At 45.5% G+C, this 24,916-nt stretch overlaps 2 protein-coding genes across 4 annotated transcripts in view; both read left to right on the top strand.

Moving 5' to 3' along the window:
• Window positions 1-3,005: 3,005 nt before the first annotated feature.
• On the top strand, window positions 3,006-8,339 carry LOC118783837 (calcium-dependent protein kinase 2-like). The gene is made up of 9 exons (XM_036537795.1): window positions 3,006-3,027; window positions 3,892-4,218; window positions 4,634-4,996; window positions 5,301-5,627; window positions 6,124-6,218; window positions 6,667-6,882; window positions 7,296-7,488; window positions 7,938-8,126; window positions 8,248-8,339. The coding sequence occupies exons 1-9, from the start codon at window positions 3,006-3,008 to the stop codon at window positions 8,337-8,339; spliced, it is 1,824 nt and encodes a 607-aa protein (XP_036393688.1).
• A 6,803-nt stretch (window positions 8,340-15,142) lies between these two features.
• Window positions 15,143-24,916, top strand: part of LOC118782653 (E3 ubiquitin-protein ligase CBL-B-like) — a 55,093-nt gene continuing 45,319 nt past the window's right edge. For 2 of the 3 annotated variants that reach the window (XM_036536063.1, XM_036536061.1), the window contains exons 1-3: window positions 15,143-15,417; window positions 16,111-16,291; window positions 17,419-17,669. In XM_036536063.1, coding sequence (XP_036391956.1) covers window positions 16,124-16,291; window positions 17,419-17,669 — 419 coding nt within the window. In that variant the 5' untranslated portion in view covers window positions 15,143-15,417; window positions 16,111-16,123. The remainder of the gene's footprint in view (window positions 15,418-16,110; window positions 16,292-17,418; window positions 17,670-24,916) is intronic. The other variant, XM_036536062.1, reaches the window with a different exon arrangement.

The following is a 24,916-nucleotide window of genomic DNA, read 5'->3' as shown; positions in this document are numbered from 1 at the left end:
AGACGTTTTGCCCTTAATATAAATCCAAGGTTCATTCCAAATCTCAGCATTTTTATGCCCTACTTATATTACTGTATGAAGTGAGAAAATGAGTTTGCTAAAATTTTATTGATTTAAATCTCTGGCGAATGTGTGGCCACTTGATGCATTTAGTGAGCTGATGAATATCAATGAATGTAACCTGCTAGCACTTTCTTATTCTCTCTCCTTTTGCCAAACCCAGTAGGCCTCAGCATTAAATATGCAGCACGGAAAAAGCACTGCATTGGGAGAGTTGCATTTTAACACTCTGCAATGGAAATTTTAGGGAACCGAACCTATGGCTGCAAAGTTATCCCACTACTTCATCAGTGCATTGACTACTGGATTCAGCTACAAATGAATGTAACAGCTTTTTTTGCACAACCTATGGTACACAGGGTACACAGGCCTGGGGTTCTTTTGCACACACTGTTTTTACTAAGCAATGCAGGAAAGAAGCATCTTTGAACTGTTTGATACAGAGTGCATTTTCATGGTCAAAAAAATAACCAAGGAGGTTAATACTAATATAAATTGTATATGAGCTGCCTAATCACTAATAATGTAGGAGCTAATTAACCACAGTGTAGCTACACTTATTTGACCTGTAATACAACTGTACATGTAGGCCATATATAAAAATAGCGCTTGTGCCTACTCAGGTTAATGTTCAACGCCCTCTACTGCTGCAAAATATGTAGTGCAAAAGCTACATTTGTCTATGTCTGCCAAAACCACCCTGAGCATCTTTTGCAAAGTTTTAATTATTTAGAACGTTGGTCTCTTTACGGCGACAGCTGCCACAAAGATGGCCAACACCTCTGCCATTTCTACACGCAGGCAGGCCTGAAGAGAATGGCTAACGAAGGGTGTCACAGAGGAGGCCATAAATAATTTCAGGTGAGGCGCTCCTATTGCCCCTCTGAGGGGGAAAGGCTCAGATCTCCTGTTTCCTCACAGGAGTCTGGACTGATCTGGGTACAGCGTGTCCATCCAGGCCTGGAGAAGGGGTGCAGCTTCAGATGCGAGGGTACAGCCCAAAATGACAGGGAAGGGAGACAGGCACTGCTCTGCTGGGCTGTGCATTCCCAGGACTAGAAAATGACAGGTATACCCAAGCATACAGATATCCTAAGGCGATACAGATCTGTAAAAAACTTTAAATACAAGTCCCCAAGCATAAATCATTCTTGCTAGCTGTCACTGTAAGCTAACGAGCCACAGAAATACAGAGACCTGAATGCAATGGAGGTGTGCTACGTGTGGGCAGGTCTTCAGGGAGTCACACAGGTGCCATGTGGCTGAGGTCATTCCTAACTAGAGCTTAGTGCATGCATTCATATTACAGCGGCAGTAAAGGTACTGTGCATTTTTCTTGGCAGATGGTTAAAGTTTGAGCTAAGCTTAATGTCTGAGACCAAATGTAAAATAATATGCCCTTGGTGCTAATGGAATTGGTCTGTTTGGTTTGTTGCCATTCTGTGAAATAAAATTGATCAGTTTTGGAAACTGTTTTGCTTGTTTCTCAAGCTTCCTTTACAACGTTAGGGATTTATTTTGAGTGGCAATAATCCCAAAAAAGAACAATCCACTGTTGCTGGTAACAACAGGGTGTAGAGAAGCTGGCCGCCACTTCTCTCATAAAGGAGCCAAAAAACAAAACGTTAAAAACCAACAAAGAAACCAGCCCATACAAGCCAACAGCAGGGACAAAGTGAGCCTTCCCTGCTCCCCAGCCACACCTGTATTTAATTTTCACCTTCAGTTAGTAAGGTGTGGCTCGTTATCCAATTGGCAATAGGCAACTGACAATTTACAATTAACATTCTGGCTCAAGGGAAAGGTGTTGAAGGCTCTCCTTCACACAAGGGCTCCGCAGCGTCATAATAGCTGCGTTCCAGAACGCTGATCTCACACTGCTCCACACCGTTCTAATTGGGTGTTAGCTAGCAAGCTAATCAGTGATGTAGCTCAAAGTTTTATTGTATGTCTCAGTGCTCATTACAGTCCATATAACAAACCTATCAAATAAAATAATACAATAAATAAATGCATATTTTAAAAATTACTGGTTGCAGATCCCCAATCAGTGATTAAGAACTTGCGAGTCAACATTAACTTGGGCAATTACACCAGGTAATTATAATAAAGATGCACTAAACTAGCGACGCGATATACTTTATTGTTGTGCAGCCAGCTAGCTAGGGCCAAAAAACAACTTAGTCATTGACCAAATGTTAGCAGTATGGTCTGCTATCTGTTATCCGCTAGTTGTTTAGTTCCATATCGGGAGTTTTAGCTTTTAGCTAATAAAACTCCATCAATCTTCCGCGATGTGCTACCTAAACTAATGTAATACCCTGATCCTCCTGGGACGAGGTTTCTCACGTTAGCTTTGTGAAAGTGTCATACTTTAAAACACTATAGTGAATCGGTAATGTGTAATTTCATTTTCAATCGATCGTACATCCTACACACCGGCCCTGCGAATGAGGTCAACCTGTTCAGGACTTTCCCCGACCCTGTAACCCCGCAGCCCCGCAGCCAGCCATCGCCGCACCCCGGCCGTGTCCTCTGTCTGTCTTGGCCAGAGCAGCGGGGATGATGGCCATCATTCGCCACAGCCTGAAGACCTACCACTTCTGGCTAATCCTCGGCCCCTTGACCCCAGCGTGATCTTTCGTTCCTGCTTATGTGTAATAAAAATGAGGATTCTGAGATTATATTTGGCACTGACGCCTGTTCATGTGTGGTTAGTGGTGTCCGGTTTGTGCGTTTTTTCATGCCATGTTATTAAATCGTTCAAGATAACAGCGTCCTCTACATGCCAGTAATGTAGTACGTAGAAACATTGGCAAAAAGTCATGATATGCAAGTGAAAACCGTGTCGCTCATCTAGCACAGGCAATGAGTTGGTTAACCGTTTAAAGAGCTCAACAATTTTGTTTATTTACGTTGTCATCCCATAACAGGGATTATCGACCATGGCCAGTCTGCGCATGGAATGTGACCATTAAAACACACGTTTTTGTATAACAAAAGCTGCTGATGAAAATGAACAATAATCAGACATTATAACAAGCATTGTTGGAACCAAATTACGTATGAAAAATATACAAATATAAATATACTATGCTGATATATACTATAAGACCGCACTGTAAGTCGTTGAATTCGTCATTGACGCCACGATGGGGTTGATCATCTGAAGGGTTGTGACATCACTGATGCTGCTGTGGCGTCAAGACCTTCCAGATGTATAGTAAATAAAATCACGTTGCATTAGGCTTCACTATCATACTTGATTTGCATCTCAGAGGATTCAGAGCTCATTACAACCATTCTTTAACTTTTTTCTTCTTTTTCTTTTCTTAATACTTCGTGTTATATACTGTACTATATCTGTATTGTATTATATTTGTATGTCTATCATCTTTTGATGATGGACAGTGAATGTCCATCATCTCCACGTAGTTATACGGGAGAGAATTTCCGTAAGTATATATGCATACATATTACCATATAGAGAATGTATTTAATTAAGATACCAGTCAAATACATTTATAATTAGAAACAACTTGCTTTAGATATGCAAAGGATGTGCAATAATTATTCATATGATGATATTAAGAAGGAAATATTAATATGAATTAATTGAATGTTTAACCATTTCAGAGAAATTGACCAATAATAGTAAAAAAAAATAACATTTCATAGTCCTCCAGTACTGTCAGTAAAGATGTGTAGTAAAGATGTAGAGTGTAGGTTTGGTTCCCATGGCAATAAGAGACATCATCACACCTGTGCTGTTGGATGGTGGGCCAGGTGCAGTGTAGCGAGTGTTAGTGATTTACCATGGCAATGCTGCAGGTGCCGCAGAACTGCACCATGACAACACGCCTGGCGACGCCCCTGGCAACGCCCCTGGCAACGCTGCAGCGGGACGGTCTCATCAGCCGCAAGGGGAGGAGGGCGGAGTGGGAGGGAGGGGCTCAAAGAGGAAGACGAGCAGTGAGCACTCAGGAGGCCAGAGGAAGAGGAGCAAGAACACCGAGAGTGATGTGAAGGAGGAGAGTGCTACAGACTCGCCCCCCTGTGAGAGTGTGCCCCCCTCTACCTCTGCCCAGGCCCTGGTACAGGGGGACGTCCCAAATAATGTCAACAAACCCCTGCACTCTCCAACCACCCAGGACAGAGGTTAGAGCAGACTTTGTAGAATACATAGAATTACATACAGACCTGTGTTCTTAATGACACTGTGCTAAGTCAGTGTTAAAAACCCAGAAAATTTAAGGTTTACAGCCATATTTCCCTCTCATGTTGTTTTCCAGTCTTGTAATTTGGATATACTGTATGTATACACTATAATAATATTAAGACAGTTTTTCCCCTGATGAAATATATAAATGTTGAGCCATTTCAGAGACATTAACCAATAATTAAAAAAACAGCTTTTTCATACTCCTCCAGTACTGCCAGTAAAGGTGTAGAGTGTAGGTTTGTTTCCCATGACAACATCATAACACCTGTGCTGTTTAACACAGCATGAGCCAGGATGGTAGGCCAGGTGTAATGTAACGAGTGTTAGTGATTCACCATGGCGATGCTGCAGGTGCCGCAGAACTGCGCCATGACAACGCACCTGGCGATGCCCCTGGCAACGGCTCTGGCAACACGCCTGGCAACGCGCCTGGCAACGCGCCTGGCAACGCTGCAGCGGGGCGGTCTGATCAGCCGCAGGGGGAGGAGGGCGGAGTGGGAGGGAGGGGCTCAAAGAGGAAGACGAGCAGTGAGCACTCAGGAGGCCAGAGGAAGAGGAGCAAGAACACCGAGAGTGATGTGAAGGAGGAGAGTGCTACAGACTCGCCCCCCTGTGAGGGTGTGCCCCCCTCTACCTCTGCCCAGGCCCTGGTACAGGGGGACGTCCCAAATAATGTCAACAAACCCCTGCACTCTCCAACCACCCAGGACAGAGGTTAGAGCAGACTTTCTAGGATACATTGATTTAGAGACCTGTGTCCTTAATAGCACTGCGCTAAATCAGTGCTAAAAAAAGAAAATTTAAGGCTTCCCTTCAGCTGTAATAATAGTTATGCAATGATGGCTCTGATCGTACACACTATAATAATATTAAGACAAAATTTTCCCCCTCATGAATTATATAAATATTTAGCCATTTTAGAGAGATTAGATAAGAGACATCATTGCACTTGTGAGCCAGGATGGTGGGCCAGGTGTAGTGTAGCGAGTATAAGTGATTTACCATGGCGATGCTGCAGGTGCCGAAGAACTGCACCATGACAACGCGCCTGGCGACGCCCCTGATGACGCCCCTGGCGACGCTGCAGCGGGGCGGTCTGATCAGCTGCAGGGGGAGGAGGGCGGAGTGGGAGGGAGGGGCTCAAAGAGGAAGACGAGCAGTGAGCACTCAGGAGGCCAGAGGAAGAGGAGCAAGAACACTGAGAGTGATGTGAAGGAGGAGAGTGTTACAGACTCACCCCCCTGTGAGAGTGTGCCCCCCTCCACCTCTGTTCTACAGGTCGTGGTACAGGGGGACGAACCAGATGTCACTGAAGCCCCGCCCTCTCCAACCAGTCTGGCCAGAGGTTAGAGCAGACATTCTGCAATACTGAAGAGACATTACATTTACATTTACATTTATTCATTTGGCAGATGCTTTTATCCAAAGCGGCTTACAAGTGAGGTACAATACAATACAAGTGAAAAAGCTGTATACAGAGTCAACAATATTTGAAGTACTGCATGACAAAGTCCCAAAGGTTGGCCAGGTGAGGTAAAGCTAGCAAGTGCATTAAGCCATTACAACAAAACCATTACAACCAAACCATTACAACCAAATGAGACCTGCAAAATTGGAATTACAGACCTGTGTCCTTAATGACACAGTGCTGACTCAATGTTGAAAACCTGATCAAGATTGAGTTTATTTGAAAAAAAAGAGATGTGGTTAGCAACATTAATATACTTTAAAATATTAATGTCATAAATACCGGGTGTGATCACCGATCAGAAATGATCCCAGTCTACATGCGGAGAAAGACAAGTTTGATATACTGCCGTTTCTTTCCATATTTAAATCAGACGCATTTGAGGAAAAGTACGTTCAGCTGCACCGCCTTGGCCGGGGTGGCTTCGGCACCGTGTACGCTGGGTTCCGGAGGCATGACCAGCTGCCGGTACTGAGCGCTCATCTTTCTCTCTCTCTCTCATCACTCAGCCCTTCCTGACACATGGCCACATTTTACAACAGTTCTTTTAAGTCCTGGACTAAATTCTCAAATAAAATAATGCGGATACAGCAGTTCTAAACATACACATTTACCATAATCATAGAGTATGCCCTGAAATCTTACTGTTTTATCACATGTTTAATTGCATCTGAATTGCATGGTGCTGTAAAGAGTGAATGGCTGGTTGTTTTTGTCCTCTAGGTTGCAATTAAGCATGTGCCACTTCACAAAGTGACATGGAGCCCTGCAGTAAGGCGTTTTCTCCTCTCGATTTTTCCTAACTTTGAAACACACATTTTGTAAAAATGAATAAATAAATAATAATGCTAAAGGATGACTCGGAGGTCCGGAAAGTGAAAGCAGGCGCTTACTCTGCGTTTAAACCCCTGCACAGTGGTTCAACGGGCAGCTGTGCGAGCTGCCGCACGAGGTGCAGATGCTCCTCCTGGCCACTGGGGGCGACCCGTCCCCGCGGGGCATCGTGGGCCTCCTGGATTGGTATGAGACGGAGAGCGACCTGCTGCTGGTGCTGGAGAGGCCCAGCTCGTGCACGGACCTTGACAGCTTCATCCGGGACAGAGGGGGAGCTCTGAGGGAACAGGAAGCCAAGGTACCGGCCCGTCAGCTCGACTCCATCCAAACTGATTACATTACATTATTATCATTTAGAGACTTACATAGGCTACAGTTTTATATTTTCTGGATATTGCAGCTGGATATTTACTGAGGCAATCTTGCCCGAGGGTACAACAGCAGTGCCCCGGCGGCGAATCAAATCAGCAACTTTTTTTGGTCGGTCGCCCTGCTCCTTTCCATTTTACCACGCTGCTGCCCCTCAGCTGAAAGCAGATTCAAACCAAGTGCTCCTCTGTGCCTGTTGAGCACTGCTGAGCAAAGCACAGTGCAGCCGCTGGGACCTGCAGCATTACTATAGCATATGAGCAGAGCATTGGGCGAGTGCCTCAGATTCAGGCAGATGGTTCTGGAGTTAAGTGATCAGCAGCGGGTTTTTCCCCCCTCCAGGTGATCATGAGACAGCTGATCGAGGCGGTCCAGACGGTGCACAGCAGAGGGGTTCTGCACCGCGATTTAAAGCCGGAGAACGTTCTGGTGTCGTTCAACTGCACGTGCATGTGCCCGGGATCCCTGCGCCTGCACATCCTGGACTTCGGCTGTGCCTGCCAGCTGCATCCTGGGTATTACAACGAGTTCTGGGGTGAGCGATTCAAAAGCCCCGCCCACCTGAGAGACACCTGTCAGATTCCCCACCAAAACTATGCCAAAGCCAAGAAAACTATTCCAAAACGTGGGCAGGGTCAGGTAAACGGTGGGGAATGAATACAACCAGAAAGAATGGAAAAGGTCCAAAAAGGCAATTACAGAAGAGTACGCCGAAGAACGTTAATTATCAGCAAGCAAACGTAGTCAGCTAGTGAAAAGGAATGCCGTCCAGGACTGCATTATCATCTTATCTTGCAGGCTTAGTATATATGTAATGTACTCATGTTTGCAAGTTCATTTGGAGACTTACATGATGGCTTTAAGCCCTGACAAAGAAGTATCCCCTGCCAGCATAGAACTCAACGATCTGTAGCAGAGAGAGAGGAAAAAGCCTTGGGGATGGCTGTTCTCCTAACTGTCCCTGCCCCCCCTCCTCTCCCCCAGGCACCCTGCTGTACTCCGCCCCCGAGTGGAACCTGTACGGCTTGTACCAGGGCGAGCCCGCCACCGTGTGGCAGCTGGGGATAGTGCTTTATGAAATGGTGTGCGGGCGCCTCCCCTTCCGCAGCCGCCTGGAGATCGTGGGTGATGAGGTGTACATGCGGCACGACTCGGTGCTCCGCCTCTCCAGGCGTAAGATCCGTTTCCACCTGCAAACATCATGTGACCTTTTTCCCCCACCCTTCAGCACCCGTACTGACCCTCTGTGTCCCTCCACACCCCCTGTATCCCCCCCCCCCCCCCCCCCCCACAGCGTGCAGGGACCTCCTGCGGAGATGCCTGGACAGGCAGCCCCAGGGCCGCCCCACACTGGAGGAAATGCTGCAGCACCCCTGGCTGCTGTAAGAGGGCGCCAGCGAGCACATGAGGCTTATGAGTGAAGAATGAAGATCGCCACAGCCCTGTGTATATTTAAACAAATCAATTAATGTATACATTAATGTATTAAATATGCACTTCTTTCAACAATGTAATGTAATGAAAAAACATTAACCAAAAAAAATAATAAACATTATATTAGAGTGAACTAATTGAACATTTGTGTGATTGAGATTCAACAATTAATCCAGATTTTTTTTTACTGCATTACAGTAGAGAGAGGAGGAACCACAGTTTGATTACTGTCACTGTTCTCACTGTGATTTCACTTTAACTTCCTTTTACTACCTTGACTCGGGCAGTTGGCTACTCTTGTCTTTGCTTACCTGCAGATGGCAGTAGTGAGACATTTATGAAGGCTCATGTGTGGGCCCGGTAACGAGTGAGTGTTTGGCTGCAGCAGGCGGGGAGATGGGGGGGAGACAGGGCAAGGGCCCTGCTGGAGGTGGAGGTCGACAGTGCGGTGTCTGACCACAGGTGGCGGCCGTGAGATCGGCCCACACAAGAGATGAGTTCCAGGAAGAGGTCACTGTGCTCACCTCTTCACAATCACACTAATCCAGGCAGACACCCGAGAGAAGTCTGTGTGAAAGTAGAGGCTTTCCCGGTCCAAATTGTCATGGCTCATTACCCGTATTCCAGGCAAGCTTTGCTGCAGCACGCAGCAATGGAGAGTGAGTTAAAGCACATAGTAATTCTGGGATGCACCTTAGATACAAAATGGTAAATGGCATTGATTAGCTACCCTGCATACAAGACACGGACCTGTCAGATAGCTTTATCTGCTATCTACCATCTAGGCAAAATATTTTGGTGTACATATGACCTGCTTATAAGGTGCTGATATTCAAATTAAAACGTTTAATACTTGTTTGCAAAACGCACAGTTTCTTTGGTACTACCTAAACCTGTTATGGTACATATACAATACATATACATATATATTACAATACAATACAGGGCAATACATTACATTTCCTATAGCAGGCCGTACATGCATACAGAAATGAGCGATTCTATTTTATGTCATTTCCAGTGTCACCCTTGCATGGTGTCCTTTTGATGGAAAAAACCCTCATCATTAACTATCTCTGCGCTTGCTGTTGAAAAATACCGATGACAGGTTCAGTGCCATCATAGGAAAAGAGGTATATCTGATGAGCAGAGTTTCTGCTTGGTCTTGATTTCCCTTCAATTTTAAATTGAAGGGAGTAAATGTCTTATTTGATCTTGACTCAAATGATCCTATCTCAATCTCTCTCCTTAAAAAAGGAGCCAAAAGTCAAATCTGAAAGCAGCCAGGAAAATAATATTTCAATCCATATGACGTGAGAAACCTTCAGTTCTCCAGTTCTCAGATATTCAGAAAGCAAATAAATGAAGAAATAAACAGCCACAAAGAAATACAGAGTTCAACACAGCATGTGCAATTTATTTTGCAGTATCCTGTCTCTGCTTAAAGCTCTCTAAATGACATTTGGAGACTAATGTGGTGACTTCACTCCTCGAAAAACATGAAGATGCCATCCTGCACAGAACCCCTGCTGGCACAAAATGGAGATGTTTGGACTTCAGTACAGAGAGTGCTGAGCCATTCTGATAGCTGTGTACCAATGTAAGGGACTAAAGATCTCATTTCAGCCTCAGTTACATCTATCATCTACCATTCCCCGGTAAAATGCAACGAAATCAACCTGAAGCATCCAAGACATTTGTTTAACTTTCAGTTTTTTTTTTTTTTTCTCTTTTAAATTCCGTGAGTAGTTATGTATGTATGGCGTTTCAATGATTGTCAGAACTTTATAATGAAACTCAGGACCCAGGGAGGAACAGAAGGCAGTCTCAGTCAAGCGGGGGTGCTTTCCTCTTGTTTACTCAAAAGTCACATAGCTGTGAGTCAGAATCAGTTGGATCCAGATTTCTGTAAACTGTTTTGTGTATAAAATTCTACAAACAAATTATAATAATGAATCAGGCAGGAGGAGAGGCACTGCCAAGACCATGTGAGAAGGTTTGGCCAGTCGCCCAATGAAAACAGATAGACCTCCATTTTCCAACAGATAATGTTCTTTTTTACAGCCTCTTTTATTCATAGAAATATCATTATTACCTATTTGGCAGACAGCCTTACTCACCACAGCATATTATCTATTCATACAGCCATATATTCCTGATACTTACTGAATTCAGATTCACTGCCTCACTCAAGGTTACTACAGCTCAGCACCATCTGGGAATCCAGCGCCAGTACAGATTCTTAAACACTTCACCGTGAAACAAGCCAAATGCAATTTGCATTTAGGGCCTTGATTCCTCCGTCTCTGGGGAAAAAAAGGTGAATTTCGTGACAGATGTGCAGTTTTGTAGCTTCTGGGGCTTTGTGTAAATATCGCATTTTGAGCGAGCAAAATATCGATTTTTAGCAAAGTTTACGGTGTCTGCAGCAGCTGGGGTGGAATGGATGTTATATTCCAGCGTGTTTACCTGACCTTCACAGATTCCCACAGTCGGCACAGGTGCGTTCCTGCCAGCTCCACTCAGGCACCTGATTAAAAGGTACCTTCACAATGGCAACAAGCTGTAGCATCTCTCTCACAGCAGTGGGTCATTGTATCATGTCAAGCAGACTCTAGTGTACATGTATTAAAAGGGACATTATGACAGTGGTTACTGACTACACGGTACAGTTACCAGGCTAATTCGCACCAATCACTGAAGTACTATTCGATTTCATGGAATGTTGTACCAAATTATTACATAAGCCAATATGAATTGGACAAAAATCTCTTTCTGGGAAAAATTACGATTTGTTTTCCTGGAGTGGATGCGTACTGATTTGCTTTTAATGAACCCAGCAGTAATGGTCATGTTCTGCCCTTCAGAGGTTCCCTTGCAGACAAACTGGGGTTTGTTCTAATTTACAAGAGAGTTTATGTCACATGGTGGCCTAATAGTTTTATTATTTTTTGTCCCACTTTCACGCAGTGTCTCATGTTCAAAAAGTTCATGTCTAACGTGCAATGATTTCAGCCATTTTTGTTACCAGCATCTATTTAAACAGAGGGAACATATTCTTTTTTTTGGAAGCCAGCCCCCATTTCTCAAGGAGTTGGCTGTCTCTTTCCTCACGAGTGTCATGTTTCAAAACAGAGCCCACAGCAACGTTTCTGAATGTGAGACGTTCCTTCCTTTTAAGGCTCTTCCTGCCCAGGTCGGCCAATTGTCATGTCCTGCCTTCCCAAATTCCTCCCACCCAGCACTTAGCCCTCTGAGTCAGGGATGCTGGCATAGGAAAGCCTGGTGATTTCAGGCCCGGCCCTCGGCCAAACCGCATCGGCGTACATTCCTCTCTCCCAGGAGGCTTGCAGAGGCCCTTTCATTCACAAAGATAAGAAAGGACCGCCTGGAGGCTGGAAATGATACATGTGGTATTGTGCCCGCTGTACAGTCATTGGAGGCTACACCACTTAGTAGCACTTTGAGGTTAAAGCCTTCCTGTGTGCTTTCACACGGAGGACACATTAGCCGGCCGAGCTGCTGTTTCGTATTGATAATCATTGCATTAGGAGCAGCGGAAAGCTTCTTCTTAACTATAGTTTTATTGGCTGTAATAAAGACAGAACCAGATGGAACTTCCTAAAGTGGGATGCTTTTATGGGTGTGGTGGAAGTAGGGCCCTGAAGCCCCAAGGACACCACTTTTTAATCCAAACTGCAGCTCGTACAACAATACTGTCTCACATCTCATTCAGCATTACTTATTATACCCCCTTCCCCTCATTCATCTTAAAATAGCTCAGAGGCACAAGTGTGGTTGCCATGGTTTCTGTAAAGGCAGGAAGACACCAGGCTGAATGAGTGCGGAGCAAGAAGGCATGTTGTTCAGACCTGTCCACAAGATCCTACCTGAGAAAGAGAACAGACAAAATATAAAACAAAATACATGTATTTTCTACTAATTTTGAAATAACCCCTTACTAATGTTGTCTTGTGAAAATGCTGGCATTTCATTGGTGGATTGTGGGCAGTCACAGTTTAGGGCCTTCTCATCTAGAATGACAGACAAGAGGGTACCAGAGACGTGCTAAGATCTGAAGTACATACGCAAGAGATATTAGCTAATCCTTTTAGGTCAGTGCGGTTACTCTCATGTGCAATAACAGGACAGGGGGGTGTTTGCATTTCTTATAATTTTAATGTCAGTTAGATTTTCAGGATATTCTCTCATTTCTGTGGTTCTGCTCTTGGATATGTGTTCTTCTGCGGGAAGTTTTTCTTTGTGGTCCTGAGCCGTTGTGCGCCATCGAGCACCAGCAGAAACGTGCATAGAGCCGTTGCTTGGATGAGATGTTAAATTGAGTTTCTGACTCACTGCTGGCAGGACAGATCCCATGGGCCACGGCACATACCGAGAGCTTTAACCCCAACCCGCCAGCCATTGCAACATGCCGATAAGCACCCTGTCAGAAACGTTATTTTAAGGCGAGGGAGACAGGAAGGCTCACCCCACTAAGCTGAGCTTATTCTGCAGGACAGTGGCAAGTTTGGCTGCTGACCCGATCAGTGTCATTCCTCAGACGTGCACAGTACAGACTATTGCCACTTTCAACTCTACACTCGGACATATGTTAAGGATATAGCGCTCGTTATTTTTGAAAAGCATTTCTGTGTAAAGTTGTCACGGGGGCAGATGAATTATTGACTCGCCCCCCCCCTTCTTGAAGCAGAGCTCAGTTGGCTGTTACCATGGTGACTCACTGTCACTCTTCTGTCTCTCCCACACTCACACTAGTGCTGACTAATCCTGGGAACAGCACAGTCAGGTCTGGGGTATTTCCTGACTCCGTAGAGTAACCACCTCCTGGATAAACATAACCCACATTCGTCCTCTGGCTATACACATTATGCTGAGCACTTGGATTTAGGATGAAACAACTTTTGATTCTCCTTAATGGTTGGGATACCTAGCTGGCTTGCATTGGCTAGTTATATACATACACATACATACTGCATATATTTATCAAAAGGGACTTACAGGTGAAGCAGAGTACAACACAAGCAAAAAGCCATATAAGGAGTCAACAATATTAAAAGTGCTGAATGACCAAGTTTCAATGGCTGGCCAGACAAGGTACAAACTATCTGGTAGAGACACGAGTGCATGAAACCACAGATTTGAAATTTTTTTATAAGGAAAACAAATATTAAGATATAAGAAATTGCTTTAGGTGGCAGTGATTGAGGTGTTCAGGTGGGCACGGAGGAGCTGTGTCTTCAGATGTTTCTTGGAAGTAGCGAGGGACTCAGCAGAATGGATGAAGTGTGGAAGTTCATTCCACCATTGGGGGACCACAGTGGAGAAACAGTGCATACATGATACATGATGGCATGATATATCTTAACGGCATGACATATTTGCAGTTTCATGTTGTACAAATGAAGCAACCATTGTGTTCTGAACACACAGAAAAGAGACAAGTGCATTTTTTCTGTCTCCCTGCAGATAAGAGTCCTCCAGATGTAGCCTGAGTCATTCAGACAGACGATGGAAGGAGGAGACATGAATGTCAGCTCCTCTTGGCCTCTGGATGATGAAGCGTGTCTCCACTGGCCACATGGATCGTGCTCTGCTCTGTGTGCCATCTGACCTGTCACTGTAGCAGGACCCCGTGCACTCTGCTCTAATTGGACAGATCTGATATCACATGACCCGGCACCATGCTGTGAGGAGTTTCATTAAAAGTTCCATGAATACTAATAGACTTAGGAAATTGCTTCGTGTCAAACGTCAAATTTCTTGAACGACTACCCCTGAGTCCAGGAGAAACTAAGAAATTCTGTCCATGTGACAGTGTAAGACATTTTGGGGCTTTTTTGTGTGTGAATCATTTAGCAATGTTCTGAATTACTTGTGTTCTGTTGTGTGGTGTATGATGTTCAAATGTAAGCACACTGAGAGATAAAGTAAGAATATATATAATTTTTTTGTTTTGTTTTTACAAATACACTAAATAAAGTCCTCTACTCTGTGTATGACAGTATTTTAGTTTTTGGCTATAGCAATTTAATCTCTCTTATCCATAAATGCACTTGCATATAGTTATTTCTTCGACATGCAAGGAAACGTAATCGTGCCTTTTCCGGTTTTACTACAGTTTTGGATAGATTACAACGTATTCCCATCAACACAAATGCATGACCTCATAGATGACGGAAAACATCGAATGCCTCGCCACCACATTGCATGGACTTCGGAAGCATACCGTTGTCATTGTGTCATTTTTTGTGAATATTTTCCGCGTGTGTCCATGTTAAACACCTAGCTTATTTTAGTTTATTGGGAAAGGGCAGTAGGGAATTGCATATAATAAATGCTGGGTCGTCTGTAAACTAATTGTTTGTAATGTAATTTTCTAATAAATATGCAATATAAATTTTTAGCTTCTCTTGGCTTAAGGTGACAATTACTTAATTAGTGTTATTAGTTCCTCTGTGCCAGTTAGTCGTTTGATAGGCTGCTCGAGGAACTGTTTCATCACCGTCGCCCTCTGCTCCTCCCAGTTTCACTTCATACGATCACGGCCAAGACAAGTTTCTTTTATCCTTGTTGATAACACGCACTCAGCTTTTATTGGCTAAGATACTCTAAGTGACGCAATCTGACCAATAACCTACAAGCGCGCGTCCTCGGCGAAGAGTAAAGAAACTCGCCGATGAGTGACGCGCGTAGGGCGCTTTGCTGTTGACTTCAGTTTCGATTGCCAAAAGGATTTAAACTGCCCCTCCGGTCTGATCTGTGGCAGCGCGACGTCAACAGGAAAAAAAGAGGCACGACCGGAGAGATGACATTTAAAGAGGGAAGCTGCTTTAGGAAGGGCTAAGGCGGCGTGTTTTCACAGAGGAAAATGCGGCTGTGAGAGTTGCCAGTGTTTGTTTTGTTTTTGTCGCTTTTTTTGTTTTGTCAGGGGGGGGGACACCTAAGCTCCGACGGAGGGACGCTCCTGACATTCCCCGCTGCCGCCGACTGCCGTTCAGTTTCTGCCGCAGTAAGTTTGCGTCGTCAGGCTACAAGCAAGTCTCTTAGGGAAAACTGTTTTTGTGTTATTGCAGGGTAAAAAATAAGGAAGCCGTGCGGGAAAAGGCCACTTCCAAACAAACAGCAGCTAGTTTCCTAGGCAGACGGCTAGCTAGCTTGCTGCTGAAGTTCTACCAACAAGGAATTAGTAGGATTCTGGCTAACTAGCAAGCAAGCTAGCTTGTTTGCTTATTGAAATGACACCAGCTTCTTCCCAATATACAACTAACTAGTCAACTAAACACACCTAGAGATGTCCACTGTTTAATAAACGTTTTGCGATACATCAAACTGATGTGGTCAACATTACTGGATGCGAAATGCCAGCTGATGCCGTGAGCTAGCTAGCTAACTTATAAGCTATAGCTTGGTAGACTTCTGGGACGCCAGCTCCCAGCTTCTTACCAGTCCAGTTGTGTGTTTAACGTTTGATAATCAACTTGGAGCAGCTGTTACAGTTATGGATACTGTCTTAAACTATTATTTGTTTCCTGTCTGACGCCGCAGCGCAGTGTCCAGCGACGTTGGTAGCGTTATCAAAGTAGCTAGCTTTGTCGCTAGTTGTTGATCACATACTGCATGCATTGGTGCAGTTTTTGGTAATTAAATTAGTTTTTTTAAAGTCAATCAAGTCCCTAAGTAATTTCCATCTTTATTGTTACAGAAGTCCACAGAAAATGGCAACTGCTCTCAGAGAGCGAAACCCTGGGGGTCGCGGACCTAACCCCCGGAAAGGCCGGATTTTGGGCATCATCGATGCGATCCAGGATGCCGTCGGACCCCCGAAGCAAGCTGTCGCCGACCGCAGGACGGTGGAGAAAACGTGGAAACTCATGGACAAAGTGGTGAGCGGTGGGAAGCGATGGGATATATAACAACCTTGCCTGACACATGGAAGCAGACTCTTGTTTCATCCAATCAAAGTCAGTGCGAGTCGACGGTACAACATGCTAGCTTCACAACTCCTCAAAATGAATGGCGTTAGGCGAGGGGTCGCGACGTAGCTAGCCCCGCACCTGACTGAATGCCGCGGATACTCCCCGGGTCTTTAAGGCGACCAGAGCCTTTCTCTGCCGTAGTGGTAGCTAATCCCATGTGACCACCTAACATTTATATCTCATCGAAACTTTAATACATGAATTCGCCTAGATTTTTTTTGATGAAAATGAACGCCAGTGTTGGATAACGCTACTGTCTGAACAGGCGGCGAATGTGGCCCTCACAATCGTGCCTGCTAAACACATTATAAGGGACCCCACAGTTAAAAGAATTACACAATCACAGAATGAAAAAATGGACGTTATGAACAATTAGGCACCGTCCTGTGTTGTCCAGATCTCACACGTTGACCTAACAGTGGGAAAATAAGGGCGAGGGAGGCCCTATCTTGCCTGGCTGCCCTGAGCTTTGATTTTCGGCAGCCCCTTTGTGGGCTTGTTTGCAGGACGGATGTAATTAGATGATGTTGTTACAGCTGCTAAGCCAGCCCCGCTAATGGGGGATAGGGAATTATTACTTGGGGCACTTTTTATTTACTGACTTGGCCGTTAAATCAATTTGCACACTGCATCTCCGCAAAAAGAGTTAAAAGTGTTCTTTGGCATAGAAATAACCAGTTTACTCATGTACAAAGAATATAATCAATAGTCATAAAGTATATCTGTTGTCAAGATTTTTGATATCAAAATGAGCCCTTATTACAAAATAAAAGTTTGGTGGCTGGACCTTACACAAGCAGAACAAGCACCGAAAGTTCAGGCATATGTTTTTGTCATGTTACCACCTGAAAGAAGGCTTTAACACTTGATGTAGGTTTTCAGTTTTCACTTTCTCTGGGACATTATATGCCATTGTGGTGGCTCTTTATGACAGGGGAGATTATTGTTTTAGTGTTTGAAGAAGTTTCTTTTTTTTTTTTGAACGGAGCATTACACTCAGTTCATGTGGATGTTGATGATGTCGCTGTTTTCAGGTGAGGCTCTGCCAGAATCCCAGGTTGCACCTGAAGAACAGCCCACCTTACATCCTGGATATCTTACCTGACACCTACCAGCACCTGCGGCTCGTTCTCAGCAAATACGAGGAGAGCCAGCGGCTGGCCCAGCTCAGCGAGAACGAGTACTTCAAGATCTACATCGACAGCCTGATGAAGAAATCGAAGAGAGCCATCCGCCTTTTCAAGGAAGGCAAGGAGAGGATGTACGAGGAGCAGTCACAAGACAGGTAGGAAAGCACCTCTGTGTCCTTAACCCGTGTAGTGGATCAGCATGTTTGCCTGAACAGCTAGAGACCGGTTACACTGCTCTGTCTGCTGTACTCTTTAAACAGGTCTTTAACTCTCGCATAGATCAGTGAGCAGCTGCCTCATGCATCAGACACAGATGCAGACTAAAAGAGAATAAGTGAAATGTTAATATGCTCCCTGTGTTACAGGGATTGGTGCACTTGCGACTGGTTTTTGCACTTTGTTTCTGTTTGATCAGGAAAGTCAGGCTCTGTTGCTCATGTGCTGTGTTTTTGCATGAGACTTTGCTGTTACTTGCATGATTAACCCAGTCATAATCTAGTTTTGGGGGAGATTTGGAAATGCCTCGCAGCTTTAGGTTATTGTGTGCCCTACTGTCATGCAAAAGGCAGTGCATTCTGGGAAGTGTACGGGTGTACGCATATATGGCTGCAAAACCAGTTCAGACCAATTAAGAGAGGAGGAGCTGAAACTAGGGCTTCATTCAGCTGGCAGAGTGAAGAAGAATATTTTGCAAAGGTCAAGATGGGAGATGAAGTCCAGAGCTAGAGAGTACTGAGGATGTGTTGTGATCTCCGGTCTCTAACTTCCATCAGCCCCCATGACCATCAGTGTCTCAGCATTAGTGCTTCAGGAGAGCTTGTTTCCACCTATCTCAGGTATAGCTGAGTGAGGGTACCAAGCACTCAGTTAGGCTGAAACATGTTGTTAGTACATGGATGTATTTCATCTGTCCTTCCACAGACAGCGCAAATCAATATTAGGTCAGTTGTTTCATGCACACTTTTATTTATATACATTTACATTACAAATTACATTATTGTCATTTAGCAGATGCGCTTCTCCAGAGCGACTTGCATATGTTAAAATTTTTACATGTTATCCATTTATACACCTGAATATTTACTGAGGCAGTTCTGGCCAAAGGGTATTAGCAGCAGTGCTCCAGCGGGGAATCGAACCAGCAACCTTTTGGTTACAAGCCCTCCTCCTTCTCACTATGCTACACTGCCACCCCTGTTTTTGTTATATACTTATTTTAAAAATTTTAGGTGAAGCACATCTTCTTAAAACTAGCTGCCATTGATTGTTTGGCCCTGCCGAGGGGTAGAGCAGTCATGAAGTAGGCGACACAACGGAAATTGCAGTGCATTTTGGTGCCTTTTCCTCTGCCTTCTTCTAATTGCCTCAGAAACACCTCAAGACCTACACACCACTTAACACAGGCTTAATATAGACCCTGAGTGGCAGGGGACAAACGCACAGTCTCAGCTGTCTGCAGTTTCCTACCTTATTTATTGAGCTGGCATTCACAGACAGTCAGGAGTCGTGCGTCAGCACCGCCTCTCTGGAGGAACGGCCCCAGCTGTGAAAGGTCAACTGGAACGGGTCAGCCAGGATTTTTAACCCGTGGTGTCACGGGGAGAGGAAGTGAAATTTGGAGTGCGAATTGTGACTGCTGGGGCTCGGAGACCTTCTCTCTTCCGCATCACGCAGATTGTGACCTTTTTGGAAACTGGTGCTTTTTGTACAGTATGCAGATTTGATGTAGACAAATTGCCTCAATATTAAGTGGCAGTGTCCCCACTGCAGGTCTGTAATGGAGTCCACAGGCAAATGTATTTTGTCTGCAAAAAGTAATTTTACTGGAGCTTACTGTGGATGATGGTAAAGGAGCCTAAGTGTGAAATAAATACATAATTGGGGACTTTGAGATGTCCTTGTGTTTGCCTCATGTTTGTAGTTAAAATATGATTGATTGGCAAGATGGCGTGTATTAACAGCAATACCATTACAATTATCCCTCAGTGATGTCAGTAAGTAGCCTGTGTGTCTGAATAGCTGCTTAGCTTTGTGAATAGCTTTGTGTTGACGGGTAACGCCAGTCTAAAAAGCCCTGTCATGACTGTTTTTTCTTTTCCCAGTTGGAAGGTAGCAATAGCAACCAATGGATGATGTGAAGGGAATGGGGAAACATGCTTGTTGGAAGACATTTTGAGGTCTGCTACCTTGTCATATCTGTGAGCTTTGGCATCTCGGACCATGGGCTTGTGGGTAGTGAGCAACTGGGGAATGAACCCTGTTTTTAAACCACAGGGAAGGCTGTCCCAGGCTGCACAGCATCATGTCAGGAAGCAGGGGGAACTTGTTGCTAGGAGGGAAGGGGAGGAGAGCTGAAGTTCGTTCGGTGTAAAGTTTGCCCGCAGCCAGCTGTGTCGTAGGTGTGCTGCACACCAGGACCCGGCAGCACCCTGAGGTTGCGGCTCTGAAGCAGGGCTGTGTATCGGTCTGAGCGCGAGGCCGGCCTCCAGGGATTTTCAGTTCAAAGAGTGGCCTGACAGCACTGGCTCCAGCTTTTACTGGAATGTGGTCTGTGCAAGCTTAGGCTCCTGTTTCTGCCGGCGTTTCGGTCCACTCCCCGCTGCGCAGATCCAGTATGAAAACGAGAATAGATGAGTCGGCTCACTGAGCTTCAGCATTTTTTTCATTCTGAGCAGCGGAGCTGGTCTGAGAGGCATCACACCTCCCGTTTCTCTGCCAGCGATGAAGGACAGGTAACTAATGTGTGCAGGTAAGGGGGCGGCGATGGCGGTTAGAGGTTGCAGGTTCCTTGAGCAAAAATAATGAAGCTGTGCGAGTTGCCATAGATACGGTTGTCTGCTACAGAAATAAGAGATGTTGCGTAATGAGGCAGAAGTCCTAAGGGAGCCGCAGATTGGTGCTGGGTTGAGGTCTTCTGTGATCAAGTTCAGTCGCTTCCCACGTTTTATTTTTGAGATGTTGTGTTTGAGTGCTTGTGTTTCCTTCTCCAACTCTTAATCAAAGCCACATATAATTCAAGGGCCCTTGAGCTGGGGTGAAAAAACTCTAATGAGGCATTTTTTTACAGTCTCCAGTAAGAATGGAGAAAAAGTTCAGTCCCTCAGGATTCAGTTCTGAGAATCGCTGGATGTGTTAAAAGATGAGTTATATGCAGCACCCAGACCAGGCAGGACCAGTTTCTCTCTGATCTGGCTATTGAGGATGGTGCAGAAGCAGTCCCAGCGCTGGTATTTGGCAGGGCTTTCTTCCAGTGTCAGAGGAAGAAGGAGGACAAGCCAGAGCGAGGAAGAAAGAAGCTAGAAGAAAGAGGCAAAAGGAGAAGAGTTCTCTTCCCGCGTTTCCTCTTTGTACTCGTCCCCTTTGATTATGACATCACAAAGGCCGGGCTGTAATGCTGTTCAGGTTCGCTTCTCTGCAGGGCCTCAGGCTTCACCTCAGTTAAGCCTGACAGGACCGCAACAGGGATGCACACACTCCACACACACAATCGAGCTAATGCAAGCAGTGGGACCGACAGGACAAGTTTGAAGTATGTAATCCATAATGATTGTAGCTTTTAGCTTTTAGAATTAGCTTTTATATATATATATATACACACATATATTAGTTTTTTCAAATTGTAGCATTTTGTTAGCATTAAAAGCAAAATAAAAATGAATGTGCTCTGTGCTGTATATCATTCTATGTAAGGTGGGTTAATCAGGTTGCACTGCCTTTGCAATCTTTGTCCATATTTATACTCCCAAAAGTCACTGGTATTGTAACCCTTTCAGTGCCTGTCTGTCTGACTGAGGCAGTGCCTTTAGGAAGTGAACAGACAGGCCAAAATGCTTCTCTGTCGTTGGATGTCTTAGCGTTTTAAGAATCTGTTGGTTAGCCCCACAGTTTACAGGCCAGACCACACTGACAGTTGATTAAATTTATGGTTCAATATGAAATGACTGATTGGAAATTAGAAATTGGTCTCTTACTGGATGGTAAAACTGATTCAAACACAAAGTCACACTGTGCCCCTTGACCATGTAAACAGTTCATTTCTGCTACTGCCGCATGCTTTTGGTCACGTCGTTCGCCGGTCAGGTGGCCTTTGAGGGCACCAGCACTGTGTCAGCAGTTTCCTCTGCAGCTCCAGAAATCCCCTCGTCCCAGAGTCTGCTCATCATGATCCATCCTGCAGCTGCTTGCGAGAGGGTTATTTAGTGTATGTTGAGTCTTAGCTGTAACATCTGGCTATCCCCAAAAACATCCTCTGTGGTTCCTCTTGCTCTCTGGTATCCTCTCCCCCGCAGCGAGGGGTTGGTGTGCCAGCATCTGCCGTTGGGGCTGTGTGTGTGTGTGTGTGTGTGTCTGAGACTTGTGCAGGGAGTCGTTGCTGTTTGCTGCATGCCGAGAGTCATTGCCGTTTGCCACATGGGGCGATCGATACTCTGTTCCCGAGTGTGAAAATAGGGAGCTGTGTCCTTCTCGCAGATCAAGAAACCCGCTTTAGAGTTTGACACGGAGGGGTGGGGGTGTGGGACAAATCAAGAGAAGTTCTGTCTGAACGGCTCAATGGCAAATCAATACCTAATCTTTCAGCTGTCTGCAAGTGGCTTGGAGAGGTCAGTGGAGTGCCGGAGAAGGAGTGAGAGAGAGAGAGACAGAGAGAGAGAGTCTTTTGTTCTGACCTGTTGCTGTCATTGACTAAATTTTTCTGGTCTGTGACAAATTCACTGTAGGAGCAAACCATTAAGGAGAATGTTTTATCTCATGATGATCCCTGGGCTATGACGGAATATGAACTTATTCAAACTTGGCGCAAACACTCGAGCTGTGCGAACGGTAATGCGTTCACAGTCGCTGCGCGGGGTGTGACAGATTTGCACTGCACGGCTAACGCCACGCCATGCAGCACAATCAGACTTTAAATCATTGCAGCGTGGTGTCGGAGCTCAGCCCCACTGGTCCTGTCATCGTTGGATGAAATGTAGCGTGTTGTGTGCATTGTGATTAATGCCTGCTGTAATTTCACAGCAGCTCTGCTGCTCTGGTGCTGCTCAGACGTTAATAATGAAACCTCTCATATTGTGAATTTCAAACCCGTGATCAGAATCGTGCTTCTAAATGGACGTGTGTGTGTGAGGCCCCCGGTATTTATTTAGTTTAACTAGCATATGGGGTAATCAAAATGCAAACAAAAAGCTTTTCAGTTTGAGGAGATACATTTTTTTTTTCTTTTTGTACATCCAGCGTTGCCCACAGTGCTGATGCAGGACTTTCCATCACTGAGTGCCACTAATAAGCAGGTCTCCCCAGAGAGGGCTGCTGCAGACGCTGCTGTCGGCTGTCCAAACTTCGGCATCCTCTGCTGGCTTCGGCACGGCAATGCAAACTCGCAGCGGCAGAGCTTCTCTCTGCAGCTGGTGTGATTTCCAGTGTAGGAATCCCATCAGTATCCTACCAGACCAGTCCACAGACCCACCCGAGAGTGGCATGCAGTCCACGTTTCTGATATTGAAGTGCGGTGCGGTGCAGTGTGGTGCAGCTTGGGAGCACTTTGTTTTGGAAATATTTTTGTTGAGTCATTGATCTTGAAATCATCTGATTGGCTGATCCCACTGTGGCACCTTTAGCCAATCAACTCTCCATGAAGGTCACTGAATCTGTGCATAAATATACTTGGTATTCATGAGGCTCTTAAATGTTACAGGGTACCTGAGTACCCTGCCTGAACCGCATATGCAGTTCAGTGCTAACACTCCAAGTGCATTCTGAGGCGAACACAGGCTGCTGCACTAGCAAACAAGGGGCTATTGTTATAGAAACCTGCTCATTTACACTATATGGACAAAAGTATTTGGCCACACCTGTTTTTTAGGGTTTGGCCTAGGCCCCTTATCTCCAGTGAAGGGCAATCTTAGTGCTTCAGCATACCAAGACATTTTGGACAGTGCTATGCTTCCAACTTTGTGGCAACAGTTTGAGGAAGGCCCTTTTCTATTCCAACAAAGCAAGGACTATAAAGACATGGTTTGATGAGTTCGGTGTGGAAGAACCTGACTGGCCCGCACAGAGCCCTGACCTCAACCCTATCGAGCACCTTTGGGATGAACTGGAACGGAGATTGCGAGCCAGGCCTTCTCGTCCAACATCAGTGCCTGACCTCACAAATGCTCTACAGAATGAATGGGCACAAATTCCCACAGAAACACTCCAAAATCTCCAAAAAACGAGAGAGACAGAGAGAGAAAGAGGCAGAAAGAGAGAGGTTGATGTGTCACTCCATTGGATGAAGCAGGAGTACAGTGTAATCTCTGCCGGTACCGGCGCTGTATTGATCCCCTCAGCTTCTCGGTGTGTGAGTGGGTGTGTGTCTGTCTGTCTGTCTGTGTGTGGTGTGTGTGTGTGTGTGTGTGCATGCATATGCGAGTGTGTGCGTGCGTGTGTCTGTCTGTTTGTCTGTGTGTGTGTGTGCATGCATGTGCGAGTGTGTGTGTCTGTCTGTCTGTGTGTGTCTGTGTCCCTTGACCAATTCTCACATTTTACTCTATTACAAACGATACAAATTGACATTTCGTTCCGCGTGATATTTTATTTAAAAACGCCGAAACCCAAAATGAATTATGTTAAGGTGAAATTGGTTTGATGTTAGGAAGAAAAATGAAAAACTGAAATATGCGGTCTGCATAAGAATTTAAGCACTGTGTTCTGTGCATGTGTGTTTAAGTACTGCCTGTGTTTGTACCTCTCCCTCTACACCTGTGTGCATGCATGCACAGAGTCCTGGGAGCTCTGTGACACCTCGCTCTGTGCTCTGTGCTCTGTGCTCCGTGCTCTGTGATGCCTTGCTCTGTGCTCTGTGCTCTGTGCTCCGTGCTCTGTGATGCCTCGCTCTGTGCTCTGTGCTCTGTGCTCCGTGCTCTGTGATGCCTCGCTCTGTGCTCTGTGCTCCGTGCTCCGTGCTCTGTGCTCTGTGATGCCTCGCTCTGTGCTCTGTGCTCTGTGCTCCGTGCTCTGTGACGCCTCGCTCTGTGCTCTGTGCTCCGTGCTCTGTGACGCCTCGCTCTGTGCTCTGTGCTCTGTGACGCCTCGCTCCGCGCTCCGCGCTCCGTGCTCCGTGCTCGGCACGTGGGGCGCAGCGCCCGCTGCTCGCTGTGGTCACTCTCGGTGCCCTGGCAGCGGGGTGAGATCAGCGCGGTTTAAGCAGCCGTGCCGGCGGCCGAGCTACAGGCTGCTGCGTCTCTGAAATGGGTTCAGCTGCCGCTGGAACTTAATGCAATTTACGGCCCGCTTGACAGCCCTGCCCCCGGTAATTTTATAAAGTAATTGCTTCAGAATCGACTGTGTTTAAAACCAGGAAACGGCATGTTGCAGAGTACAAATGGTTCTGGCTCAGTTTCAGTGTACTTAAGGTCACGCTGCG

This window comes from Megalops cyprinoides, chromosome 9, assembly GCF_013368585.1.
Source record: "Megalops cyprinoides isolate fMegCyp1 chromosome 9, fMegCyp1.pri, whole genome shotgun sequence".
NCBI classification, from domain to species: Eukaryota; Metazoa; Chordata; class Actinopteri; order Elopiformes; family Megalopidae; genus Megalops; species Megalops cyprinoides.
The sequence above is the reverse complement of the archived record's forward strand: the minus strand, read 5'-3'. Positions and strand labels throughout refer to the sequence as shown.